Source organism: Gavialis gangeticus, unplaced genomic scaffold (assembly GCF_001723915.1).
Source record: "Gavialis gangeticus isolate Ggan-Ray unplaced genomic scaffold, GavGan_comp1, whole genome shotgun sequence".
Taxonomy (NCBI): Eukaryota; Metazoa; Chordata; order Crocodylia; family Gavialidae; genus Gavialis; species Gavialis gangeticus.
This window is the reverse complement of record NW_017729022.1, coordinates 132470107-132482879: the sequence shown is the minus strand read 5'-3', so window position 1 is coordinate 132482879 and position 12773 is coordinate 132470107. Positions and strand designations below refer to the sequence as shown.

Sequence of the window (12773 nt, the reverse complement as noted above, 5' to 3'; positions counted from 1 at the left end):
CACAGCCAGGAGTGACCAGGAACAATGGTCACAAGCTGGCAGAGGGTAGGTTTAGGTTAGACATCAGAAGGCGCTATTTCACAGTCAGGGCAGCTAGGATCTGGAACCAACTTCCAAGGGAGGTGGTGCAGGCTCCTACCCTGGGGGTTTTTAAGAAGAGGTTAGATGATCACTTTGCTGAGGTCGTTTAACCCCAGTACTCTTTCCTGCCATGGCAGGGGGTCGGACTAGATGATCTTCTCAGGTCCCTTCCGACCCTAGAAACTATGAAACTAAGGCACACTTAAGTTAATAAAAATGTTTTGCGGCACACCTGTTAAGGCATCCCCCATCCACATACTTATGAGCTCAATGTAGCTCATTGCCACAGCAAAATTCTCCTGTTCATTTCTGATGGCACACCACTGTGTTGCAGCCAACTGGTTGGGAAACATTGGACTGGAGTACTAGTTTTTGCTACATGGTTTTGTTTTTCCCATGCAGTTAGGAGTACAGTGCAGTAAAAATGTTTCTGTTGCTGCACATCTTTGGAGGTCAAGAAACAACATCACCTTTTGGTCTCTTCCAAACTTCTCCCTCTCTGATGATTTGGGTACTTCCCTCCTCTGACTTTTATGACCACAGCTGATCATAACATGCATTTCTTGGACTAGCCGGTTCTCAAGGACTGCCTGGAAATCACTAGGAAGCACTGCTTTGGAAGGAGACCAAAAGGGTTTTGACTGTTGGGAAGCAGACCCATGTTATAACTTCTTTCCTATATTGTGTCCCAGATGGCTGCTGATAACAAATTTCTTCACTTTGCCTGCCTGCCTGCATGGCCCCCTCTTCTCTCTGATGGAAACTCCAAAGATGGGAGAGAGCATGCACTGGTTAAGTGTGCTGGGGGAGAAAGTTGTCACAAAATACAGGCTGCATCTACACAAGCAGTGAACTGCACACTTGTTACTGCTCAGTCATTTAGTAGTTGCATAAGCAAGTACTAAATGACTGCGCTGTAACCAGCATTATGTGCAATACTGTCACTGCACATTTTTCTTTTTCAGATGCTACTGCCCAGTAATGTTGTGTCATGGTTAATACCCGCCAATGCTGCTGCACAGTAGCAACAATTTACTGCACAGTAGCAATGTGCAGTAGTGTCTTGTGTACATGCGCTCAGAGAGTAGAGCCCTACTGTGAAGCTGGCCAGCATATGAGTGGGAAGCAGGCAATGAGCTTAAGACTGCTTGGAAGTAGGGCAAGATCTTCTGTTTTGTCAGAGGGGACAGAAGAGACTAGGTGGAAAGAGTTTAATTTGAGAGCTAAACAAAAGACTCGACTTATTGCTGGAGAAAAAAGAAGTTGGGAGATGGGTAAACTGTACTTTCCCAACTATCATTCAAAACTGGGCTTCTGTGCGGCACAGTAAATCCAGATTGTTTATGAATGATGAAAAGTATTCATTTGCTATTAAATTTGGTAGTAATATTCTGTTTGCACTGGGTCCATCCTTCTAATGCTGTTCATGAGATTTTAAGCTCATCTCATAAGCCAGAAGAAAAGTTGAAGGCAGTTTGAGTGTTTACAGAAATGTGAAACTGGAGCATTATTAGATTTACTCATGCAAACAAAGTGAAATTTAGCTGTAATCTGTTGAAATAATTCTGCAGAATTAGTTACCCCTCTCTTTTTTTTCCCTCTTTTGTTCCAGTAGCATTCATTTTAGGGCTGGCCAGGCTGCCTGGTGGCAGCAATATGTGGCTGCCATATGATTCAGCACAATCTGAAAATATAGTGTTCTGTCCCTCCTCTCATGCTTACCTTCCTGTTGTCTGGCAGACTAGCATCAACACTGCATGGAGTGCCCCCAAGCCTTATGTAATAGGTGATGGTATATTCTGTTTGCGCATCCTGCTTAGTTATTCCTTGAGTGTGTATTAAGGGGAATTTGACCAGCCCTTGAGTCTCAGGGGAAGTCACTGCTCTGTAATGCTACTCTACAGAGCAGAAGAGTTTAAAACTGATTCTCAACCAGGGTACCCTGGGTGCCCTGAGATCCTTTCAGGGGTGCTGTTAGGTGTGCAAATGTGATTCACAAGATAAAGCCAAAGATTTCACAAAAGAATGCACAGCATTAAAACACTGTGACCTGCTGTGGTCTTTGAGTTTTTTATAACAGAAAAAATAATATATTATCTTTCTGTAGTCAGAAATTGAGAAACTAAGAGATGGCATTGTTTGAAGGGTTCCTTGAGTCCACTGAGGGGTGCTTTTGGTCTAAGAAGGCTGAAAACCATTGGTTTAAGAGTAGCTTAGTTGTGATGATTTGCAGTGGGATCTTTCATTTGTTGTGTGACCTTGCCTGCATTTCCAATATTATCTATTTGAAAGCAAAAATGTGTTAGGAACCCTAGTGTTGGTAAAATCATTTTTCTATGTGAACCACCCTCTAAATAAAAGGCAAGATTAACTTGTACACATCTAAATGTATCTTGAACCAAAAAGTGAAAATTTGAGAATTTGGGGGTTCTTTTACTTGTACGTGCAAAATGAAGATGAAAACAGTATTTAATGGGAAACTTTAAAGTTGTCGAGAATATAATTTCTCTTCGATATGATGTGATCCCGAGTCCCAAATATGAATATAAAGACTATTTTGCTTTAAGTTCCTTTAGAGAGATTGTTATATTTAACTGTCCAGTGTAAAGAACTCTGCCTGAGTGTACACAGAAATAATGGATAATGATGATCACCTCTGGCAAAATTTAAAGTGAACTTGGAGCAAGATCTTTTGGTTCTTATAAAATCATAGTGAAAGTCTGGGAAAGGGCAGGTGGGGCAATACATTCCTTTGCTTAAAGGAAGCTGTTTTATATTTGGTATAGCTTTCTCTTACCTGATTAGTGCAGTCAGCTATGACTGTTCTGAACAAGTTTATTGCTTTGATGGAAACACAAAATTAACCTCTGTAAAATTTGTTACAGCTTAATTGTAGCGGGCAGATTCCATCCAACTCCTTTGTTACTTTCATTATTGGAATTTGTTGCTCCATCAAGGCCTTTTGTTGTCTACTGCCAATATAAGGAGGTAAGTCAAGTATGTTTGTATAGTTATTATATAACAAATTTGAGATGAGATGGTAAACTTGTGGGTTTTGTTTTGTTTTTTTCAGCCATTATTAGAATGTTACACAAAACTCAGAGAAAAGGGTGGTGTTATTAACCTCAAGCTGTCTGAAACCTGGCTACGAAATTACCAGGTGAGAATCACAGGGTGGGTGAGAACAGTCTTTTTGCCACAAAAACACCTCTATTGCCTGAAACAATTCAGGAATTTAACACGCCTTTGCTTTCATGCTAAGGAATTGCACTCTTGCAAAATAAGTTTTCCTTAATGTTCTTTATTTAACAAGTCCACATAAAAAAATCAACTCCTTACGAAGAATGTTTTTGTTTCTTTATGAAGGTCTTGCCAGATCGGAGCCATCCAAAACTGACGATGAGTGGAGGTGGGGGGTACCTGCTGTCTGGTATTACTGTTGTCATGGATAAAGGCAAATCAGACGCTGGCAGGTTAGAAGCACAGAAGACTGAAGAGCCAACATCTAAAAAGCGCAAACTTGAGGAACTTCATTCTTAGCATCTAAAGAATTGATTTGTTTTTAGTTCTCAGAAGTATTGTAGTTAGTAACATAACTAATGTACATTCTGTGCTCTTGACAACGTGGAGAAAACATACCAACTGTATACCTGCCAACAGAAGCAAAAGACTTGTATTCTAGACGAAGGGTTTTTTTCCATTTCCTTTGTTAACACCGTGACAGGAAGAAGAAATATTTTAAAGGCCACCTTGTGCAGACAACACAATGAAGATTCAGTAACTTTGGAAATGCTTTCCAACAATCATGCTAAAAAAGAGGCCATGTGCTGAGACTAGATCAGTGAAACAATTTTATTTGGTAGCTGTAAGAATTGGATGAGATGCTGAAGTGTTTTCACAGAGATTGGGTTTGAATTAAGAAACTTTATTTAGCTTCCTTTTGCCTTGCAGCTACATCAGGTTAAAATAATCTGTATAGTAAATGAGTTCCCTTTTTACATATAGAACCCTGCCCCTTTTAAATGATTTTTTTTTAAAGAAGGAGAATGAAATGCAACAGGATCATGCACTTTTATTCCTAATGGGAAAATGAAAAAAGGTTGAAATGAAAATGACAAATTAAAACTGAATTTTTACATCTTGACCCTCTGTTCCTAAAAGCAAGAAAATGCAAAACTTCAGGTGTATGTATATAAGTGGGAATACCAAATGTTTAATTTAAGTGCCCTTGTTGGGTAGCGCATATTTCCCTTTTTTGAAGGCAGATTTATATTGTTTTTATTCTTTTGTTAACCTGTGACAGTTTTGAAAACGGCCATATTTATTTTGCTATTATGCTTCTTATGGTGTGTAGAGTTTTTGTTAGCTTGCAAAATGCTTTGTTTGCCACTTCAATTAAACTCCAAGAATTCTTTTCTAAAGAGGCAGGAATTCTTTATTGGTCGGGCAGTGAAATGACTTGAGAATGGGAATGGGTACTCTTGACAACATACACCCACCCACGTGGGCTGTCCGGATGCAGTAGTGTGGACCTCTAAGCACATGGGGGTTCCATTGGTGCTGATGGGTTTCTGCTTGGCCAGAACCCAGGGATGGAAGCTGTAGCTCCAGCATTTGCTTTTATGAAAGGACTGCATTAAAAGTGTTGTATACTGCTAGCTAGAAGGGTAATGCTTTTCAACATTAGCTCAGAGTAGTCTAAATGCACTGAAATAAAAGCCTTATTTATTTTGCTTGAGTGAGCAATAGATTGAGCTTCAGATTTTGTCTCCAAGCTCGTCTTCTTTTTGTAAGATTTTAGTCATTTTCTTATTTTTACTCTCTGCGAAAGTCTTGCAGACTGGGAGAAATGAACTTTCTTGGTGTAGTCAGTTCTGACAAGTCCTTTCTGAAGAGCTAGGTTAGATTTCCCCCCCACTTTCCCTCCCCTCCCCCATGACCCAACACATACATTATATCAGGCTTTTTAGTCATTTTAGGTACACTTAAACACAGGGGAAACTGATCTCATTTAAAAGGATGAGATTTGCTGAATTTACATCTGACATTTTTCAGGATTTTTTTTTTCTTTTTTTTGGATGGGGGTGCTGAGGAGAGAAAGGAACTCCTTTTATTTCATGCATATTTTGAATAAAGATGGGGTGGAATTTTTTAAAGCTGCCCAAAGTACATGCATCTATCTGTCTGTCTGTCAGCAGCTTGACCTACAGTGATAGATACGGGGCTGGAAGTTAGGGTTTCTTGACTTATTCCAACTACTGTTATTTTTATGCTTTTTGACATGTAAAAAGTCAAATCTCTGTGTGCCATAGTTCTTATTTACCTGCAAAGTAAAGGTACCTGCCATTGAGACCGTGAGATATTTAAATAATTGCCTTTTTACAGCAATGAAGATATAAAGATCTAGATAAGGGGCATACCATCAAAGTTGCATTTGTTTTCTTATCATGGATTACTTATGTTTGAAACAGGAGACACGGGGCTTCATGCCGATTGTCATGCAGCTAATCTGAGAAAAATGCTCTTTGACGCATTGATTTTACAGTCTGAGAAAATTAGCTTTGGAAAAAACACTAAAATGATGTACATAAACATGGAGGAGGTAGCTTGTTTAAAATCAAATGCCTCATTCAGTCAATCTTGTGATTCGTTATCTGTAAATCTGTTTTTGTATTGATCCTTTTACTGACCTAAGCCACCTCATTTTAAAGGGTGCAGTAACATTTGCCCCCCCCCACCCCAAGCGGTAATGTTATTTGTTGCAGGAATGTGACAAATCCATTTAATGTAAGCAACTTAATAGTACGCAAGTCATGTACCACTTCTCAGACCAACAATTTAATGCATATAGTGATGAAACAGTGTATACCAAATGTGTGACTAGCTGAAGAGCATTTGGCCAGTGTTGCATAGCCAACACAATATTAAGCCATTAAAGAGATTTTTAAAGACAACCAGAAGAGGAAAGCTTTACGGAAATGTAAATTACAATTTTGATGCCTAATGCAAGTTTTTGAAAACCTTATTTTGAACCTTTATATTATAACAGATATTTCTTATTTTAAGGGAAGTTTTATTTCTCTATCCAGGGGTCCAATAGATACTCAAAATCAAGATGGTAAAGTGAAAGAAACTCTATTCCCCCCACTAGTCAAACAACAAAAAAGAAAAAGGTGGCTAACTTTAGCACAGCCCCTGGAGTAGAAACAAAGCTATACCCAGACAGTGAGTGCAGAACATAAGAACTGTAGTATCCACATCCGACAATACATTAACGTTTTATTTGTGGCCAAATGAACACTGATGTGTGAATCAAATATAGAAAAGGTCCAAGTAATGATGTCATGAGAAATTGCTCTGTACATTCCGTGTTTATAGTATGGGCACAGCAAAAGTTGCCATTTCTGAGGCAAAAAAAGAATGGCCACGTTGTGCTAGTCTTCCTCTAGACCTGGTTCAGCCACTCACTCACCTATACATACACTTGCATGCCTTACAAAAATCTTTGTTTTACAGCTTTATTACTAATGAGATCCACAATAGTTAAGATGGCCAACGAACTAGTCTTCCAGCATTCATAATTTAGGGATATATTCCAAGCCTGTTGTTTGCTAGGACATAATTTTATTTATTTATTTTTGACACTTGCTATAACATTGTGGGGAGAGGTTGTGTTTTCCATGCTTGTGAGCAGATAATTGACTTTTCAAAGGGGTGGTAAAGCTATCTTAGAACAGCACTGGCTTTGTGTCTTGCTTGAAAAAAGACTATTGCTCAGCTGCTAATTATGACTTGCTGAAAACTGTCCTTGGCCTGTGCCAAATAAAGTGGCCTTTCAGTTTCATTCAGAAGGTTCTGAGGCTGGTGGTCACTCTGATCTCTTGGAAATGACTTAACCACATAAAATTCCTGTTATTTGCACCTGGGATGAATCTCAGCCAACATGCACTTATTCACACATTATTCAGGTCCCTCTGAATGCTCAAGTCAGCCAGCTGTATTGGCCTGAGGAAACAGTAACTTCCTGAAGTCACAGAACCCTTTCATATCACTACTGCTGCAGAACCCCCTACCCAAATGCATGGAGCCTGGCAATGGTGACACACCACCGCCTGGCCCACTCTGCCATTACCCCCAGTCTCATTGTGGAACCCCTGATGACCTATCATGGACCACCAGGGTTCTGCTAAACAGTCTGAAAAACACTGATGTAGACCTAGCTGTCCTTAACATACTAGAAACATCACAGCTCTCATTACCTATTGCCTACAGGCACTGGGTTGGCAGAATCAAACAGGAGTGCACTCTGCATGAGAAGGAAGGCCTGGGCACGCTAACCCTAACCTCAAGAAGAAACAAATGGAGCTGTTTGAGAGCCATTGAATTTATTCCTACTCAGGTTCTGACAAAAACCTTCAGGTCAATAGTACCAGAGACTGCTTGCTGATAAATCTGAAAGAATCAGCATGGTCTCTGAGCAGGAGAGTTTTTTGTTGTCTGCTGTTACAAAAGTGCAGCACCAAGTAGAAACATCGTTATTCCTGACAGCTTGGATTTCAATGGCAACTGCACATCAGCTACTTCAAAAAAAGCATCAGGATGTAGAAAGGTGGCTGCTGCCTGGTGTTCTGAGAATGTAGCAAACTTCTAGAAAGCTTTCAGCACCAGTGAAAGACAATCATCTGAAGTGCCTTGTACAATTCTTGTGATGTTTTCAGTGTTGTCAATTTGCCATATTTGTGGCTTGTTTTGTTTTTTTCTTTCAAGACCAAGCTGCTGGAATTATTATCTGGTCATCTTAGCTTTCACTTAGAAAAAGAGTAAAAATTTTCCAGGTCTTATCTTTATAGAATAAAACTTGAAAATATTAACTTAAATATTCCAACGTCACATGGCAAATACAAACATCAAAGTTTCCAAAGGCTTAACTAAATGGACTGCAACAGTTGTCAACTTCAGCAAACCACCACGGATTGACAGCTGTTTCAGCTGGAAACTCATCTGTCCAACCAGACGAGGAATTCCGACAGAATTTCCAGAAGATGCTTAAGGTGTCACAAACTTTAAAAAGTGAAACGAAGTGAAGAATTTCTGCTTGCTCCCCTTCCCCTCCCTTGCTCTATGTTCCAACAAGAAATGTTAGGGACTGTTTTGCTGTCTCTCACGCTACAGTACTTTAGCCTTTGAAATAACAAGAGATCAATAATCATCAAGCCTGCATTTCCCTGATCCTCTTAGCAGTTTATACGTCAAGCTTGCACTTAAACAGAGAGTGCCTAAATAGAGATCAATATTTTGCAAGCTAAATAGTATTTGTATACCACTTAGTCTCATTGAATGTGATTGTACATTTTGATAACCTCAATAAATTATACTTGGTCAAGACCAGAATATCCTCTGCTGTGGGAATCAAATACAAAAGCAGGCAATTGTTCACAAAAAGTTCACTTCTGTTAGTTTTCTGTGTCATCCATCCACCAGGCAATAGCAGATAAATAGGCAATGAACAGGCGATGCAATTGTGTTCCTGGGATAAAACTAGAATAGGCAGCGTGTGCATTCAATATTGCTGGCCTATTATATTGCTAGGTTTGTCAGCCTGTGGAATAACAGAAGCAGAAGAATCTGGCTGACAAATAGCAGAACTACCACAAGAGTTGGTCTCAGAGCCCCAACAAGCTGTTCCAACAGAGATGGCTCAGCTTTTCCAGAGGCATCTACCTGGAACCTTCAACAGTGTTTGTCTAAAGTCAAAGCTTTGTCTGGGATGACTTAGGTAGGGGGAGAGGTGATCCTGCCTTGAGCACTGATGATCCCTAGAGGTTCTGTTCCAGCCCTATTTTTTATGATTCTATGGACCAGGAGTGTCAAAGATACAGCCCACTGACCAGATCCAGCCTGCAGAGCCCTATCCTCTGGGGGCTCATGTTGGATTTATGTGCTACTGTGGCTGCACAGGGAGCATAGCGCTGGTTTGGTGAGTGTAGTGGGCTGCACCCCAGGCCACACTTCAGGCTGGGCTAGGCTGGGGCATGCATGCTGCAAGCTGTGCTCTGGGCCACTGCACGTGTCACCTGTGGCCCGAGACAGGGCTAGTTTGTGGTCCCATTCTGGCCCAGGACCAGCCCCATAGCACCAGATGGTTTGATGCCCCTGCTATATACATATACGTTGCTGAAAACTTTATTATATTTATTATATTTATTATAAATCAAATGACAAAGTTTGAGCTAAAACATCATCAGGCTTGCTGAATTCTTGGTGTTGTAGTTTCATGCTTCAATATATGATGATGTAGATGAAAAATGTAAGTATGAATATTTAAAGCATGTTATTTTAAAACAAAATTTCACTGAATTTTAACTGTTGTGTTATAGTCATCTTAGCTGTTCATATTCAGCGCTAGACAAAGGCAACCTAGAACCTGATATTAGAACACTAGAAAAGTGGATTTGTCACATTCCTGGCAGCTTCTGAAATTTACTACTTGCTCATAACCCTTGCTTTTAAAGATGTTTTTTCCTTTTGTAATAACAGGAGGGACAAAAACAGCATGTTGTGTTACCGTTACTGTACTGTGCTACACATCTTAAAAGAAAGAGATTTGGAAGAAGTAGGCAAGCCAGGTATTTATTGTTGGGATATTTACATTCTAGAACCATGCTCCAGCCTCTGTTAAGTTTTTGACAGCTATCCCAGTGAACTTCTGCCCTCCTTTGAAACTGGTGACAAACCTGCTTTTGATTTAAGTGGAGCCAAAACTTCTATCTCCCTTCCCAAGATCTTTTACGGGACATACTCAAACCTTTAAATGTTTGTATTAAATTGAAGGGGATTAGTATATGCCTAGATGTTTGGAGGTTCAGACCCTTACTAGGTACTTCTCTTTTGAACTATTTTGCAATTTTGGATTTAAGATTAAATGTTTTAACAAGCAGATGGCTACTTTGATTAACATAGAAGAATAACAGATGCCTCATATTTATCAATAATATAACATAAATAGAAGCACATTCAAATGTTAGTAGAGCATCCCTCATCTTGGCATTACACTGAAAAAAGAGATGCCAATTCAATAGAATCCTTTTCTTCTCCTAACATTTGGTTTAACCTAGATCCAAGATTCCCATAGTAGTTAGAACTATTTATGGGAGAATTCTGTATGCTGCTTCGTGTCACATGATTCACAAACAGCTGGTTTTAGCAACCTCCTCATTGTTCTGAGCAAGTAATCTCTGTTGAACAAAGCCAAACTCAGCATCAGCACCTGATTCACAGGGGAACCTGCATCTAAAACTTCTGATTTTGTGGAGCCCTTTTTAACCATAGTCTGGTCTCTACAGGATTAACAGAGCACTGTAGTAAGGGGCTGGCACTGTGGAGCAGGCTATGTAAAAACAACATAGTTGGTGAGGGAGCTGCTCACCAACATACGTAACAGGACCACCAAGTGAGGTGGGTCCTCAGTTCAAAGAAGTGTGGGTATACTCCAGTCCTACATTTACAATCTAATGCAGAACAGACCAGTTACAAAGCATTGTGTATTTCCAAAATTACTGACCAAAATACAGCTAGTGATGCAGTATGCTTATCTTTTTAATGTATGTTCAGCTCCTTGCTAATTTTACACCACAGTAATTCACAATGGATTTCTGAGTTAACTGATTCAACTTATAGAGCTCCTGGCATACTTTTGCATGCACTTGCTATCTTGAAACTAAAGAAAAAGACACACTGTTCTATACTAACCTTTAAAAAAATATCCATAACTTACATTTCAGTGTTGTGTATAGATCTATTTGTCTGATCTGGGTTATTTGAAAGTAACCACAGAATTGTGAAACCAAAACACATCAGGCAAGGAGAAGGATTTGGTCCTAGATCAATGTTTTTATTATTTCAAACTCTCAGACAAATATTTCTGAAGAACACTGACACAAATATTTGCACAAGCATATTAAAAATATCTGCTTTGCATGTAAGGTTATATGTTAGAATTCATGCTATTCAAATCTCAATAGCATAATGGCAAATTAAAAACATTTCCAGCAGTATAAATCACTACACTTGAGTGGACAGTAAACTGCATTTCCTGTTTTTTTAGGACAAATGACACTTCAGTGGCAATGAATTTGCCAAGCTATATAGGTACTGAGTGAGCAAAGCTACACCTAGCTTTGAAATGCCACACCACTCACAAACAATCTTCATCCTCTCCTGTTGTCATTGAACTTCTCTGCAATCTTCTGCAGTTCCAAATCCATGGCAGCCAAATTTTCCAGTTCCTTTTCCTGTGAAGTATCAATACCAAGATAAATTTAGAATGGGGTATTTCATATCATTCATCATCATATGAAACTCTAATTATAGGATGTCACTTAACACTGTTTATCCTACTTATTTGTGAGGATGTCTACACATGCATTTGATCTCAGAGCAGTTTACTTGCGAGGAAACTACTCACAAGTAAACGTGCCTGGGCAGGCATCTATATATGCGGGGATCTGGAAAAGATTTGCTGCTCATGGCAGCAATCTGCTTCTGCCCCACCTGGCCCTGCACTGGCCCCCTGCAGCAGCCAGTGTGTGCATGTGTAGACATGCATGCTTACTGCACAGTAAACTGCTCTATTGCACAGTAAAGCATCTTGTGTAGATGCACCCTCTGGGGCCTGAATTTTTCCTGAGTGAAGAATTCCAAATAGGGTCCATGGGGCAGAGAATTTTGTATTGGACTAAGGAGACATTTAACCTAGCAGTGACTTTATGGGCATTTTTACACACCTGCTATGTGTTTTAGTTCAAAAGCGTGCCACCATTTTCTCATCACTGACACGCATTTCACCCCTTATACAACTGCAAGCGTCACAGGGCCAGGCACTTTTACGTGTAAAAATGCCCATAAAGTCACTGCTAGGTTAAATGTCTCCTTAATAGAAGGTGCTTTAATTCAAAAGCACATAGAAGGTGCTTTAGTTCAAAAGCACACTGCCACCATTTTCTGTGCACTAATGCACATTTTGCCGCTTATATAACTGCACACAGCGCAGCACAGCTCATGTGCAGAGCAGACTCGATGAACTGAGTCGGCTCTAAAGCAGCAGATCTCCAGTGCATCACGGAACAAAAAAGTATGTGTATAAATGCCCTATATTTCTAGTGGGGTTGGAGTGTTGTTATAGCCATAATAGCCCAGGAAATAATCGAGAAGCAAGGATTTTTTTTCTGGTACCTTACTGGATCAACTGTATACTTGGGAAAACTGTTGGACAAGCTTTTGAGCATCAAATGTCCTCCCTCAGGTCACCTGAACAAGGGTACTTGGTGCCCAAAAGCTTGTCCAATGGCTCTCTCCTCTTCATGTTTTTATGAATATTATATGACTTCTTAAATATCTGTGAAGTAATTTTGTAGTTGGGTGCCCAGGCCCTGGCAGGCGGCTAAGTATGATTGGGGAGGGGTTTAATGTATGACTGGGGAGGGATCCCAGCCCAGGTGTGCCTAGAGGGGGAGGGAGGAAGCAGCCCCTGCTAAGTTTGTCCCCAAGAGGGGTGGGGAGCATGGCACTGGCAGAGGCAGTGCCTTGGGCAAAGGTGGGGCAGGGAGGGGGATTAAACACCCCTGTTTTCCCTCTCATGCACGGGCATGGGGCCCTCAGCCCGCACAGCCAGTCCAGCTGCCAGGGCACCCACC

The 12773-nt window shown here is 40.3% G+C and overlaps 2 protein-coding genes across 2 annotated transcripts in view; one reads left to right on the top strand and one right to left on the bottom strand.

Annotated features, from left to right (window-relative positions):
* The window catches only part of TRMT6 (tRNA methyltransferase 6), a 21982-nt gene extending 17163 nt beyond the window's left edge, over window positions 1–4819 (top strand). Inside the window, exons 9-11 of the mRNA XM_019516207.1 lie at window positions 2967–3069; window positions 3155–3241; window positions 3448–4819. Coding sequence (XP_019371752.1) covers window positions 2967–3069; window positions 3155–3241; window positions 3448–3621 — 364 coding nt within the window. The 3' untranslated portion in view covers window positions 3622–4819. The remainder of the gene's footprint in view (window positions 1–2966; window positions 3070–3154; window positions 3242–3447) is intronic.
* A 1442-nt stretch (window positions 4820–6261) lies between these two features.
* The window catches only part of CHGB (chromogranin B), a 44755-nt gene continuing 38243 nt past the window's right edge, over window positions 6262–12773 (bottom strand). Inside the window, exon 6 of the mRNA XM_019515882.1 lies at window positions 6262–11372. Coding sequence (XP_019371427.1) covers window positions 11289–11372 — 84 coding nt within the window. The 3' untranslated portion in view covers window positions 6262–11288. The remainder of the gene's footprint in view (window positions 11373–12773) is intronic.